The 15,421-nt window shown below is 36.0% G+C and overlaps 1 protein-coding gene across 1 annotated transcript; it reads right to left on the bottom strand.

Moving 5' to 3' along the window:
* Window positions 1–4,552: 4,552 nt before the first annotated feature.
* On the bottom strand, window positions 4,553–7,456 carry LOC128890394 (uncharacterized; the record flags this gene model as incomplete). The annotated part of the gene is made up of 3 exons (XM_054148832.1): window positions 4,553–5,537; window positions 6,554–6,578; window positions 7,107–7,456. Coding segments are annotated over 3 exons (735 nt in total), but the record flags the coding sequence as incomplete, so codon positions are not given.
* Between the last annotated feature and the right edge of the window lie 7,965 nt (window positions 7,457–15,421).

The raw sequence follows: 15,421 nt of genomic DNA, 5'->3' as shown, positions 1-15,421 counted from the left end.
AACGGAGTTATTTCTGTTAAACGAATGTGTACCGTCTCGATGCCGATTTACCGATCCATGGATTTGTTCAATGGCCGCTCGTGCATCTCGGTTATTAGCGAACCATTAGTCCACCAAAACCGCCTATTTAATCTGAAACCGAAACCGAATCCAAATCCGAGGAAAACGATAGGTACACAAGCTCGAAACTTGGGAGGGCATGTTAATGGGAAAGAAATTGGTAAGCGTCGTTGGTTAGAATTAACGCGACGATAAATTACCATCGATAACGTAGCTATCGGCTGCGCGATTCGTTGCAATTTCCAACAAACACGTCCTAATCTGGCATTAACCTCCTCCGGCTACAAATGTTTACGAGACAGGTTCCGTTCTCCATTACACGGACGTCATGCCTACGGCTTGATGCCATCATGCTTACTAGTCCGAGAGCCCGCGACATAAAATTTCTGCCAATTTCATTACAAATATCCTTTTGCTATTTTACTGTTTTCTACTAAAGAATAAAAATAATCCAAGGCTGGCAGCGCACAAACGGTGCATCGCTCCGCTAGAAAGTCGTAAACATGTAAGAAATAACAGTATCTTTGACTGAAATCATTATTACTGCAATTTTTAGAATGTATTGTTGACATACCAAGTTGCATAAAAAAGTTGTTCTGGCAGATTGTAAGCGGTGCTAAATGGGTCTGTCAATCGGAAAACCTTGTCGAAAAAACGAAGCAGTTCATTAAAACATCTAATAAAACTATCAAGTAACTGATATCATTATTTCTGAGACTTTTTCTATAAACAATATGTAATGCATAGCGTTAAAAAATTTGGTCTGGCAAACTTTGAGTGGTATTAAATCAGTCTGGCAGCCGTTTAAAAGAACGACCACACATGCGTTACCGGCGTTGAGATCTCGATAATCTAATAAAACTATCAAGTAATAATTATTTTTAAACATTATATACATTAGTCATTTATAGAATATTGCTATGATGATTTTTATTTCATACAATTATTATTATTATTTAACTTCGAAATAATGATTTCAGTCAAACTACTACGTTTTTCCGACAAGGTTTTCCGACTGTCAGACCCATTTAGCACCGCTTACAATCTGCCAGACCAACTTGTTTATGCAATTTGATATGTCAACAATACACACTAAAAATTTCAGTAGTAATGATTTTACCAAAAATCAAATTATTGTATTATAATACGCCATAGTGAAGCGTTGCACCACTGAATTCATGCCAGACCAAGCATTTCTGAACTAGGGAGACATACCATCTTCGGAAAACAGGTTCATTTGTGTAATGAAATGAGTCACTGATTTTTGTCGCGGGCTCTCGGACTATTAGAAATGAAATCCGCCGACTCGGGATCGATTTGACGTCATATATTTTTTCCCAGCTAAAACTAGATCTCTGGGTGGTCTAACACAGGTATATAAATATACCGAACTCGAGTGCATTAAATACGATTCATTAACCGGAAGAGCAGCACACTCGGTCATGAAAACTCCATTTAGTAATTGACGCTCGGTAGAGGTACATATCGTTTTTCTTTTTTTATCTTTTTTAGCCGAAATTGATTTACCAGAGTTCTCGTATCTTGTCCATCGACGATATACAGTCATCGATTCATCACTTTCGACGCTTACCAGTTATACGACTCGGAGTCTCGGATTCACTAATGGTGGCGGGGCGATAAAAATGAACCTGTACCTCGAAAATCCTAACCAACGTTCACCGCCGCACCTTGCCTCGGCCCGCGTAAGTCGTTTACGATACGGATATCCCATCCGTCGCTACCTGCTGGTTAGGTAGCTCTACCGACCGATTGCGAGTTCCACGACATTAGTTGATCGCGTTTGAAGAATGCCGCCTCGCCTTCTGTTGGTTCATCCATAATAAACATCCACGATTACAATCGCTTTGATAAAACATCACCGCCCGGACAGGGACCTTTATTCCTTTGTTTACAAGTTACATTCTACTTTTACTGGTAAATGCGGAACACGAAACACGAGAACGATTAATTCGAGTTACCGGCAAAAAAGTCGAGGTAGTATTAGGTTGTCCGAAAAGTTTCTTTCGCTTTATTAATAAGTAATACATGCACAATAGTTAATATTTTATGTTACATTACTGAACTGTGCACGATTCATTTTTGCTCCATTACTGCTACAACATGAATATATATGAAATTAAATTGTCTATTTCTATAAACACGACCACATAAAATAATTGAGTGCAACTCGCGAAAGAAACTTTCGGGACAACCTAATAGAATACCAGCGATTTCAGCTTACCATATACAGTGGGTGTAGATAGTATTCATACACTGATCAATTTCCAAAAAAAACAATGTAAAATTGTAATTTATTAACTTATTTTTTATAAACAATGACATTCACAATATTCTTGGAAATCTGTAGAATAGATAGAATACAAAAAAAATAGCTATTTACGTAAGTTGCGAAATTAACAAGAAAAAAACAATTAATTGATAGAAATATTGAAACAATAAGTATTCGCACGACTGTTTAATTTTTAAAACTTGATTAAAAAAAAAAGAAATTTACATTAATTTACAAGTATATAATACTTCCTGCGTGGGATTTCCTTTTGATTTTATAATTATTGCAACTCTTCTAAGCATTAAATTAACTAAATTATTAATTAGTGGTAGTAAAACGATACTGATAATAATAGTTATTCGAACTCGGATCTTCTTCAATTCCTCTATTAGAGCCATTTTTAAAGGTACTTAACTGGAAGGGTCTGAATATACGAAGTGGTTGAAAACAACATGCATACATCCCTCAAAGGGTGAAAAGGTTGTGAAACAAAATGGCACCTATGTAATTCAATAAATATATATTAAAATTAAATGTGTTTTTGAATGTTTTTTAGAAATTGGCACGAACTTTCTCGACAACCTAACTACAGTGAAATGGTTACTGGATACTTTACTGGAAATTTGATGTTTTCTAATTCGTACGGAGCAATAAACTAATGTTTTTACCGTTACAAACTCTACTGTAAATGGTTCGTCATACGAATCGTACAAATACTAATTGCTTCTATATTTCTACCGATTTTTCGTCATTTCTTGTTAATTTCGCAAATTATATAAACTAGTAATTGTTATTTGAACTATATATTGTAAAGATTTCCGAGAATATGTAGAATATCATTGATTATAAAAAAAGAAGTTAAGAAAGTACAATTTCACAGAAAAGTTTTTTGGGATATTGATCGGTGTACGAATACATTCTACACCCACTGTATATCTTGGACGAATAATAGGACCGATTACCAGAATGCATGCCCAAGTACCATCGATACAATTACATCCTCCCTCAGAAGTATGTGGACACTTTTTTAACAGAAATAAATATCTAACGAAAGTTGTGAATCTATTAATATCAATTATATCATTTATATCTCAAATGTTTGTTGCATTAGCGAATATATTTTATTAGTAGTTTTTTTTTTAAATCATACTAGTAATGATAAAAAAACTATAGAGATAACTAGATAATGTTAACATTTCTTTTACCAAACTTGAATGCTATTAATTTCTTCATTTTATCCGATGTAATATTATCTCATTTATTTTGAAATATTTCGTCATAATGGGTTTTGATATATGAACGTTCTTTCTGAATTGTTCTATCTAAATAATCCCAGAGTTCCACTATAAAATTGAATATGGCACCCAAAATATTCAATATTATTAAGCCTTTGCGCTCGGGTGGCGCCTCTAGGGCGACATATGTAATTTAAGAGTGATTTTGTAAACGTACAATTTCAAATTCACTTACATCAGGATACAACTAATTATTAATTGAAATAATAATACATTAAGTCACGAACGTTCGTAGATGTTTTTCTTCGAAATAGAGTTTTTGGTTTCACAGAAATTTATTAGGTTGTCCCAAAAGTTTCTTTCGCTTTATTAATAAGTAATACATGTACAATATTTTATGTTTTATGTTACATTACTGAATTGTGCACGATTCATTTTGCTCTATTACTGTTACAACATGAATATTCATGAAATTAGATTGTCTATTTCTATAAACACGACCACATAAAATAATTGAGTGCAACTCGCGAAAGAAACTTTCGGGACAAGCTAATATTATAAAAATGGACTGGATCTGATTCTATAGAAAAATGCCTCGAACGCAAAGGGTTAAATGTTGTTAAATACACATCCAATATAGAATTTAGCAGCAAAAGTTTTATGGTAATAATTTACGGTATATATTAATTATCCATTGAAGATGGTAAGTGTCCACATATTTATGAACGAGGGTGTACGTTCGACAGAGAATATGTCAAACAATGTTAAAAATTACAACTCGTTCAAGTTTTACTCAGGTTCTTGGTTTTAGTTGGCTCTCTTCTGCACCGCAAAGAACGATCACTTACCGTAACTTTGTACTCCAACTTCAGTTTACAAACCGTATACGTATATTTCAAATGAAATCGAATAGAATCAAATAGAGTCGTGTACAAAAGAAGAAGTTGCTTTTTCTACTTGCGATTAGTACTATTCAATATATTTAACGTTTCGTAGCAATCGAACATCGATAATACAATAATTACATCGAGGAAAAGAATACAGTAAATAGACATGCAAGAAACGAACACAAGTTACATAACAATGTACTCGCTATCCCTGTATGTTTATTATATTCTGTAAATGTATTATTTATTTTAGATTTTAGATTTGAGTCCTGCCTCGCATTTTCCAAATTGACATTCTACGAACTTACCGTTTGCGGTACAGCATATAGATGTCATCTATCGGATGAATGATACGTGTCCACAGATAGACAAAATTGAAAATTCAATCGTGGGATGTGCATTCCGAATTGTAGGGAAGCCACGCGAACGTGCAGTGACCGATCGTCGATCGCCCGCCTTGTGTTCGCCATTATCGGTCGATGAAAAACTATGCCGTCTTTTTATCAAGTAAACGTCAATCTATGAATTTGTTACTTACAATTTTAAACATATCTTGCAGCGGAAATCACGTAGACCCTCGAAAACGTTTACATTGCTTATACCGACTAAATAATTCTGCACCTTGCATCTATTAAAATTCGAAAATTATATACAATGCCTGGCAAGTATCGAAATTATCTTCAAATGCATCATCTCGAAATCATCTCATGAAATATTTTCATCTTTTCTTGTCGAAAGGACGTTGAAATGTTTCGACGTGTCGTCTACTTCCATCTTCAGAGTTATTTCATTTCCATTTCCATTTCCATTTCCATTTCCATTGCCATTTTCATTTTCGTTATCGAATTCGTCATCGGTAGCATCGCCGATATTTCTCAGAACTTGGTTGTCGGCGGTACCGATAGCTATGTAGCTTCCGTCGGGGTCGTTTCGCTCGCTAGCGAATTCGTAGTCTTCTCTTTGACGTAGAACTTGAATTCTCGACGGATGCACCATTGTATTCTTCCGACAAAACCATTCTTTATCTCTTGCGCGATGGGAACAGTCCAAAAACGCACCGGAATTCTAGAGATTTTCACGTACAAAGAGCGTTAATATAGTGTTTATTTAATGGAATCTGAAATTTTTGAATGTTTTTAAGAAAGAAAGACCAGAAATTGTACGAAAATATAGTTTCGATCTTTGGAAACACGATAGAGTTTCTTTGGAATAGCTTGGCCAGATTACTATTATAATTACTACGTTGGAATCGTCCCGTATATCAACGTACAAGCTTAGTGTAGTTGGCATCTCCAAATGCAAAATTTGATAAAAATCAAATTCTATTCGTTTGTCCACGATTTGTCCACGTTTGTCCAACCACAATTTTCATTTGTCCACCCTTCAGAAAAAAGATACACTTTAATTAAAGAGAAGATGTAACGATGCGTTCAGGCGCGTACAGTCCTTGTCAGTTTTGTAGTTATTTATTTACATCTGGACAAAACCAGTAGTGATTTTCGTTTGTCCAACCAATATTTTCATTGGTCCATCCTTCAGAAAAACAAGATATACTTCAATTAAGGAGAAGTTGCAGCGATACGCTTGGTTGCGGGTCATTTGTCCTCGTTTTGTCAATTTCGTAGCTAATTATCTATGTCTGCGCAGAACAGAAACACTACTGGTTTTGTCCAGATGTAAATAAATAACTACAAAACTGACAAAGACTGTATGCGCCTGAACGCATCGCTGCATCTTCTCCTTAATCGAGGTGTATCTTTTTTCTAAGGGGTGGACAAACAAAAGTACTTGTTGGACAAACGAAAAACAGTAGTGGACGAAATGTGTCTCGCCACATTTTTTAAGAAAACCCTAAAAAAAGTCTATATAGATGTGTTGACTTCAAATGGCTTGTTTGTGGTGTAACTTTTTTCTGAAGGATGGACAAATGAAAATTATGGTTGGACAAACGTGGACAAATGCGTGGACAAACGAATGGAATTTGATTTTTATCAAATTTTGCATTTGGGGGTGCCAACTTCCGAAGCTCAACGTACACATATATACTAGATATTAGATATAGATAGATATTAGATAGCTACAAGTTGGGCTTCTCGACTCTGAGGCCTACAAGGCGGGCAAGTAAGTACAATCAGTGTAATAAGTAGACTGCGTTTCTTTATGCAAAATAAAATCTTCGCGAACGTGCCAATAAAAATTGGACCTAAATAGGAATTTATTTTATTCTACAAATATCACAACATGAACTTTACTTTCAATCTTTTTTATATTCTTGCGTATTATTTGCATTTTGTAGATTCTTGCACATTCAAATTTTCTATAAATCCGTAAAGATCCGAAGTCGAGTAATAAGTATTCGTAGAGAAACCAATTCAAAATAAAGCTTCATGCATTTATTCTATTAATAAATTTTAGAGGAAGAAATAATTAACCAACATTCCTACAGATTTTTACAGTAGAATTTACGTAAATTAAAGCTTATTATTTTTAATGTTAACCTCTTATTTCTTATCTTATTAATTTTATTTTAAATTGGTTGCTATGCGAATACTTCTTACACTGACTACATATACGTATACATATACGTAATCGAAATTCAAATACGATTTAGTCGTCAGGAAAGCAACTCTTCACCGAAGAAACTTTATAAGAAAAAAGAGGATTTCAATTTGTTCGTGTCTCACTCCAAGGTTGTTCGAAATCCTTGATAGGCCAGATGTTGATTGAGCAGGGAACCAACAGCATTCGTCTGGAATGATTCGCGACAGAATCTCTCCGTTTTCTGCGATCCTGTGGATGGCGCTCGAAGTTTCTAAAATTCCGCAGGATCTCGGCGAGAAGGGAATGATGACGGGAGCGGGAAGATAGGTCTTCGGGTGTAGCTGAAGAAAATAAAATAACCTTTTACAGCACGGTAATTCTCTCTTTCGAGTGACCGTTTCGTTTAGAAGAAGCTTTCTTTGTTTCCATAAAGAAACAACATGAATAAATAATCGTCAGCAGTTGGTACGAATAAAGTATAATACATTTTCTCAATCGGTTAAACATTTCGAGTCATTATTCTCGGGTCCCCTTCGATAATAATTTCGCGTCTTTGACTATGTTTATATATTTATAAATGTGCGATATATGCATAAGAAGAACCAAATTTTGTCGTCGATCATCGATACCAATAAACGTAAACTATATTGTATCGCAACAACCAATATTTTCTAGTCCCGAGCATTATTTCTTAGATTTCAATGTTTGGCTTTAGGTCGTATTCGGCATCTACAAATATTGCGATTAAATATAAATTTTCAATACACGAAAATGGTTAAATGCACAATATAAATTCGAAAAGTACGATGATACTAATTAAAAATCGATGTAACAAATGTATTGTAACCTTTATTATATCATTATTATTTATCTACATATATATATCGTACTTTTACAATAGAAATATGCAAGGGACGCGAAATTGTTATCGAAAAAGATTCGAGCGACAGATGAAAACGTTTCGCCGTTAAGAAGGTATCCTGAATTAGGAGGTCTAAAAATAGCGGTTTTTCGTGAATTTGTTTAGGATGTAAAAAAATAATTAATTCTATCGAACTTTTTATCCTATTTTCATACATATTTAAGTAGACTGTACAACAGGTTACTTTTTTCAACAAGAAATATTCAAATTGAGTCGACTGTGACGCACATTTGTAGAGCACCTCACAATTAAAACCTCCTATCGGGGGGAAAGATGCAGGTCGTAATTTTGGTTTGACACAAAAAAACAAAAGAAATTTTCATTTTCATACATTTTTCTTCTATTTGAACTAAGAAAATCCCGCAAAAATGGTGCAAGTTTGAAAAAAAGAACGAGTTCTTTGGATGAAAAAAATCACTTTAACTTGATAAAAAAGTTATTTAAAATTTTTGTTGTATGAATTTTTTTAGTTCACAGAACAAAAATGTATGACAATGAAAATTTCTTTTGTTTTTTTGTGTCAAACCAAAATTATGACCTGCATCTTTCCCGCCGATAGGAGATTTTAATTATGAGGTGGTCTACAAATGTGCGTCACAGTCGACTCAATTTGAATATTTCTTGTTGAGAAAATTTGTACAGACTACTCAGATATGTATGAAAATAGGATAAAAAGTTCGATAGAATTAGTCATTTTTTTCCATCCTAAAGAAATTCGCGAAAAACCGCTTATTTTAAACCTTCTAATTAAGAATAATAAAGAAGTTAAACCATGCTTGTACCGATAACGGTACAGTTCTATATTTGCCTACTCGAATCTAGTACAAAAATCGTCACTCGAAAGCGGGAGTTATCGTATTTTCAATTTCTTTTTTTTTCATCTCTTTTCTTTTCTTTTTCTTTTCGTTTTTCATTTTCTTTTCTTTTCTTTTCTGTTCACTGTCGCATAGATAACCGTTTATTTCTCGCGTTTATGGTGTTTACGCTCGTTTCACTCGCGATCGGACTGAAACGCGATTTTTGTTTGGACATATGTATCTTTTCTCGAACAATTTCATCGAAGGCCCGCTCGGAGCGAGTAACGAGTTTCGATTCGAAAATGAATTTGTTAAGCTCAGCGATACCGGTGTTACTTAAATGTAAACGCCACGCGAACGAATGCATGTTTGATCGTTAGGTTGCACCGTCTATCTCGACTCTATCAGTCCCGTTCTTCCATTGGCAACTCAACGACTCGCACAGTCGAACTCGTCCGAAATATACTACATACTTGTTTCCTTTCTTGCGTTTGGAATTCGATACAATAACACGAGCCTTTAGAAGGACTTTTTATATCAACTTGGCACTTGTAGGACTAATCGTAAGAGTCTTTCTCTCGCAATCGTTATCCTTTCCTGTACATTTCGGTTCTTTAGCGCGTCACCTAGCGATTAGAGTTGACAAGTTGCTAATAATAATTAGACAGAAAGTTGTCACGTGTTATATACGTTGAAAGTTTCGCTGTTACAATTGTTCGTAATTGTTTTGTTTTTCATTCTTTCTCTTGGTTGATCTTGAACGTTATCATCCAAGCTCGTTAAATATCGTCGCCGATAATGGAACGCGGGGTATCTTACATTTCCTTTTAATCGTAAAACGTCGTGTTCTATGTTACAGTCTACGTTACCGACAAGACAGATCGATGAAATGAAAAAAATGATTAAAATTTCAAATAATCAACGCATCGGTAAAATTTCCATAGGTCATGATCTCGGCATGATACGATCCGGAGAACGTTTCTCATGCGTTTCAACAATGAGATGTCCGTTGAGTACAATCGTCTTAACTTTTCAACCGTCGCAGTTTTCTTTTCTTTTCTTTTCTGTTACACCGAATCTGTTCGATTCCTTTTTTCTGGTTGAATCAGACATTGGTTGCGAGACTGTTCACTGCACAAACCATGTATTTTTCAGCGATTATTAGGGGTGTGCGGGATTCCCGAAAATATTCGGGGATTCCCGTAAAATGTCCGGGATTCCCTAAAATATCCAGGATTCTCGAGTTTATGCGGGATCCCGAATTGATTCGGGATTCCCGAGAATACACGAGATCCCACAAAAATCCGGGATTCCCGAGAATGTGAAAACAAATACGATACAAGTCGCAACATCCTAGGATTACAAGTGAACAGCTTCGAAACAGCGATAAAATGCGGTTACATTCACGTTAAACGTTCTCGTTTTGATTCTAGGTCGAAAAGTTAAAACAACTTTAGAATGGTCGATCGTTTCGGACAAACAATTACGCGTTATCGTTAAAATCTCTCGAGTAGTTTCTCTATCGGCGTCCCAACGCGCCGTGTTCCTCTATAACTACGTCGTTTAAGTTTAAAACAAATCACAGCATTTGCAACATTCTATCACGGACGACGTCCGTCCGAAAAATAAGAACGAACGTTGCCACTGAAAGAAAGTCTTTCTACGGTCGATATTAATTACAAACTTTAACAGTTTTGTTGCCTCTCAAATTGTCCGCTCGACGGAAGATCACTTCTTCATGCCGAAGAGTGGAATGTTCTCTAAAAATTTCTTTAATTCGCTCTCATGTGAATTTTCCTTTAACGCGTTATTCGATGCTTCTCGGAAGTTAACTTATTTCTTGTTTTTCTTTCAAGTCGTTTCGTTGCTTTTAACGCCAATATTATCATTTCCATTGTAACGAAAGTATTTGAAATCTACCTTCGTCGTAGCAAAAGTATTTTCGTTTCGAGTTTTAATTATAATAATAATAATACGTCACGATGAACGAGTTACAGAACATGTCACGTTTCAACATGAATCATCGCTTATAATTCCGAGCAGTTGAGCGAACAGAACGAGGAAAGGTTCTTATACGCGACGATACGTGGAACGCAAGCGCGACGGTGAACGTGAAATAAAAGCTTTTCTTTTGATTTGGTCCCATCATAGGTACAGGGTAGCCGTGATGAATTACGTTCAAGTCGATTTACCGGTGGATTGATTAACGCGAGTCACAGCGCGCCGGTACCAGTATTCGGAACTCGGTTCGAACTTGTATTACAGTAAAAAATACGTATGTACGTATGTATGTATGTAAGTAGGAAGGTTTTAACGAACGGAGTCGTACTCTGTATCGTATCGATCGATTCGATTCGATCAGTTTTTCACTGTTTGCTGCTTTGTAATTTCTCCGTTAACGCTTTTTAATTTATTACGAGAGAAAGTCGAGAGTTTTAAATTTAATTCTCTTTAACTCCACGTAACTCTGAACCAGAGATGGGTGAAAGTCCTATATACATGCAAATGTCGACTAAAGAATAAGAGAGAAAGAAATTTGTATCTCTTGCTCGTTAAATGAATATGAAAATTTCAATTGTAGAATAAAATCATACTTTACATTGAACAACTAAAAACTTACTTGTACACATATAGCTCAACATATAAATAAAAATGAATTTTATTTATAAAGTTACTCTGCCTGTATGTGTGTCTATTTGTTGTGTTGCGTTGTATTGTGCATATATAGACCGATGCAAATTTAATATAATTATTGCTAGTGTAATGATATGAACGTTTTCACGACACGGTACTCAAGTTTATCATCTAGGTGCAACGTTTCTCAGACTCCTAAACAATCACTTATTTCTTGCGACAGGTTTCCTCAAACTTTACGAATGATCGTGCAACTGTTATCTCTTGGTACACTGATCAACAACCGCTTCCGAACAATATTTTCTAAAGTATTCGATTTAATATCGTACACTCGCAACATTAACGTAGCGCTTGACACCACGAACTTTTTCTGTATAATTTTAAAAGGTCCCAAATTTACTGTATGGTAAGTACACGTTAAAATGGACATGTAAAAAATTCGGACCACGAGTCTTAGATTCTACAGTCTTAACTTGAAAATTCTTCGTACTATTCCTTTCACTCATCAATTTATATTAATATAAATTAGCAGGCTGTAATTACGATATATAAAAAAAGTATCTCCAATATTTCGTCGTGCTTGTTAAGTAAACGAGTTCTGAATACAAAGTACCGTGCATTCCCTTCGATAAACAAATTTTTTCGAAAAACAGAAGGGTTCGTATGTACTTGATCGGTATCCGACTTCCAACATTCGCAATGTTTGTATTCACTTTTATTTATACGTTTCCCCGCGCGGCAGTACGTGTCGCCTAAAATTCTACTAATGGTAAGTAACTTGTGTACTTGTTCGTCACGCGTTTTCGTTCCTTCGATACCTAAGTGCAATGTATGTATACACACACACGCACACACGCTCATACGTGCCCTCACACACACACGCGCGCGCGCGCACGCACACACACACACACACACATATATATATACTTCTTTAAATATATATTTAATATATTATCTATCGCCAGTACACAAATTTCGTGTATCATCGACGATATCTAACAACTTGACGGAAGGTGCCGATTGAATCTGTTCATTGACACATTTTGATTATACTTCTGACCAGGCATGAGCAACCCACAAGTACATTTCTCCTTATTAACGTTTTTCAAACCGAAATAAATGATTTTCATATTCCATTAAACGTAATTAGTTCTAAAGTCCTAGTATATTACGGAGTAAGTATCTGGAATCTTAGAGCGCTAGAGTTGACGAATTTGAGTCTCGAGAGTTGATAATCCTGGATTTTCAGAGATCCGGAGGTTTACGATTCTCGATTGGTACAGTTTCAAAGTTTTCAAATCGTACAGCCCTGGAGATTTAAACTTCTATCTTTTCCAACAGATTCGCAGTTTGAAAGTTCGAAAATACTAAACCCTCTCGGAGTTGCCCGAGTCCTATACCCGTGCAGTTGCAGATATTTAACACTTTACCGACCGGTAGCCGATTAATCGGCTTTTTGTCTCCAACGCTCACCGACCCGGTAGTCGATTAATCGACTTTTTGTCCCCAACGCTCACCGACCGGTAACTGTTATGGTAACTAGCAAGTATTTGTTACTTTGAATTGAGATACAAGTTGCTTTGCTCTGTAAGCTCTCGTATTTTTATACAATTCCCGGTGCCAGGGAAGATATGCTGCCGAGCGGCCGGTGAGAAGGGCATAGGATCTTGAACCGCTACCGGTCGGTAAAGTGTTAATATTCTATCATGGACTGCTGAATTCTTCGAGTCTGAGAATTTGAAAATTACGGAGCGAGGTTCTCAGAATCATAGAGTTTTCGAGTCTCAGATTTCCAGAATCTTATGACGCTAAAGAACTTCTGGAATACGAATATCTGGGAGTGTCGAAAGTCTAATATCGTAAAGTTGTACGGCGTCGGAGCGATCTAGGGCGACGGCAGACGGAATTCAAGAGTTCCAGAGTCCTAGATTTCTCGAATCCTATACTACTATACTACTATACTCCTATACTCCTATACTCCTATACTCCTATACTCCTATACTCCTATACCGTTATACTGCTACACTGCTAGATTTCAGGATTCCTGGATTCCAGGTTTAAAGTATAGTTACAGCAATTGTAGAGTTTTAGAGCTCCAGGGTTGCAGAAATCTAAAGTTCTAGTGTTAGACCCATTAGTTATTCAAGATTGGTTTTTCAAGGTTGGTTAAGGTACTTCACGTGTATCGAAATATCCGGGTACACGGGTAATTAATGGATCCGTGTTTTAATCCGTGTATTTTTAATACACGGGTACGCATACATGGAATTATACGGGTACAATATCCAATTATTTTTATATACAAACTTTTATGTAAAAAGGCTATTATTCTAAAATGAAGATCCTTATTAATTTTGAAAACATTGATATGCAGTAAAATAAATAAATAAAAAAGATATCAACATCAGAAGAAGAAATGAAATAATTAATTTTTTAGTGTAGTTTGTAAAACTTTATTTACTAGTTAAAATAAATATTCAAGTCACGGGTAACCATAGGTAATTCGATGTATCCGTACCCGTGTATTAAAGATACCGGTGTTTTTAATCCCTTAATACACGGTACACGTGTTCCGTCTGCCCGTGTATTTTAATACCCGCTCAAAACCGCGATCTCTAGTATTGAGTCTTCGAAAGCGAAACCTCGTGTGAAAAAATTTCGTATATACTCGAATAGCTCGAACAGCTTGAACAATTTTCTATATTTATTTTCTACGGAGCAGTTGCGCAAAGCGCTTCGCTACTTGTGTAGGATGCTCGGGCCAGCGTTTGGTGTACAAGACGTTATCACGTTATATCGTGCTGCTTTGATTTTCTCTTTTATTCGACCGAGAACTTTTTTAGAGATATTCGATATTTCCACGGTCGTCTGGAAGGCACAATCTCGACGAACATATGCCGTTTACACGAACGTTTCGTACGCCAGCTGCGATATCTCTTTGGATCGTTCCAAGTTTGTCGGTTAATTCTCGCGGAGGATTCTCGGATAAGTTTACCAAGACTCGAGAAACGAATGTCGCTATACTCTTATCTCGATTTCAGCGCGATGATATTTTGTCGACTAGGATTACTAAAAAAATTTGGTCTTTTAAGTAACAAACGCGAATTCGCGATCTGGCGTTTGTCGTTCTTGTACATGGAGATAACACGGTCGACTCGTTCGTTCAAAGTCGAAGGAAATAATATAGACCTACGGGAAAGTAGACGCATTTTACATCCGCGAGATATCGGTAATCTCTTTCGCGGCTCGCTTAGCTTTCTAATACCATTGTAAACGAACGCAACGCTTTGCGAACACGTAAAAAAGTCCTTACGCGACTTGTAAATCCACTCGTAATTCAATTGTATGTACGAAATCGGAAAGCCTCTTGCTTTCTACAAATCAATTTAAATTGAAAACCGCGTAAAAACTCCTATCCGTCGGAATATAAAATGATTCACCTGACGTAATATCCTTGGGTGCTCCGTTTCGCGATAAAGTATCAGTAATCGACGACTAGTATTCGATGTGTACCTCTACATATACACCAAACAACTCGGATACTCGGTACTCCTATTTTGACACCGCTTACTTTGCTACCTCTATTTCTCTATCCTACCGCGGTACCCTTCTTCACACTTTTCTCTCTTTCTTTTTTTTTCATTATTCTGGACGCAACAGTTTAGTCGGATACAGTTGTTTCATAGGCTATGCGTCTCCCGTAAGGTAGTCGATCCATCGCGATCTTTCGTACCTCATTCTCAGAACACTTCTTTACTAATTAATCGAACGATTAATCCAACGAGACAGAAATATGTATTAACCCTTCGCGCTCGAGGCATTTTTCTATAGAATCAAATCCAGTCCATTTTTATAATAAATTTCTGTGAAACCAAAAACTCTACTTCGAAGAAAAACATCTACGAACGTTCATGACTAGACTGCGGATCTTTATGCAAAATAAAACCTTCGCGAACGCGCCTTATTTTATTCTCCAAATATTATAACGTGAACTTTACTTTCAATCTTTTTTATAATCTTGCACATTGTTTTCACTTTGTAGTTTCTTGCACAAT

Source organism: Hylaeus anthracinus, unplaced genomic scaffold, assembly GCF_026225885.1.
Source record: "Hylaeus anthracinus isolate JK02 unplaced genomic scaffold, UHH_iyHylAnth1.0_haploid 12000, whole genome shotgun sequence".
NCBI classification, from domain to species: domain Eukaryota; kingdom Metazoa; phylum Arthropoda; class Insecta; order Hymenoptera; family Colletidae; genus Hylaeus; species Hylaeus anthracinus.
This window is presented reverse-complemented; position numbering and strand designations above follow the sequence as displayed.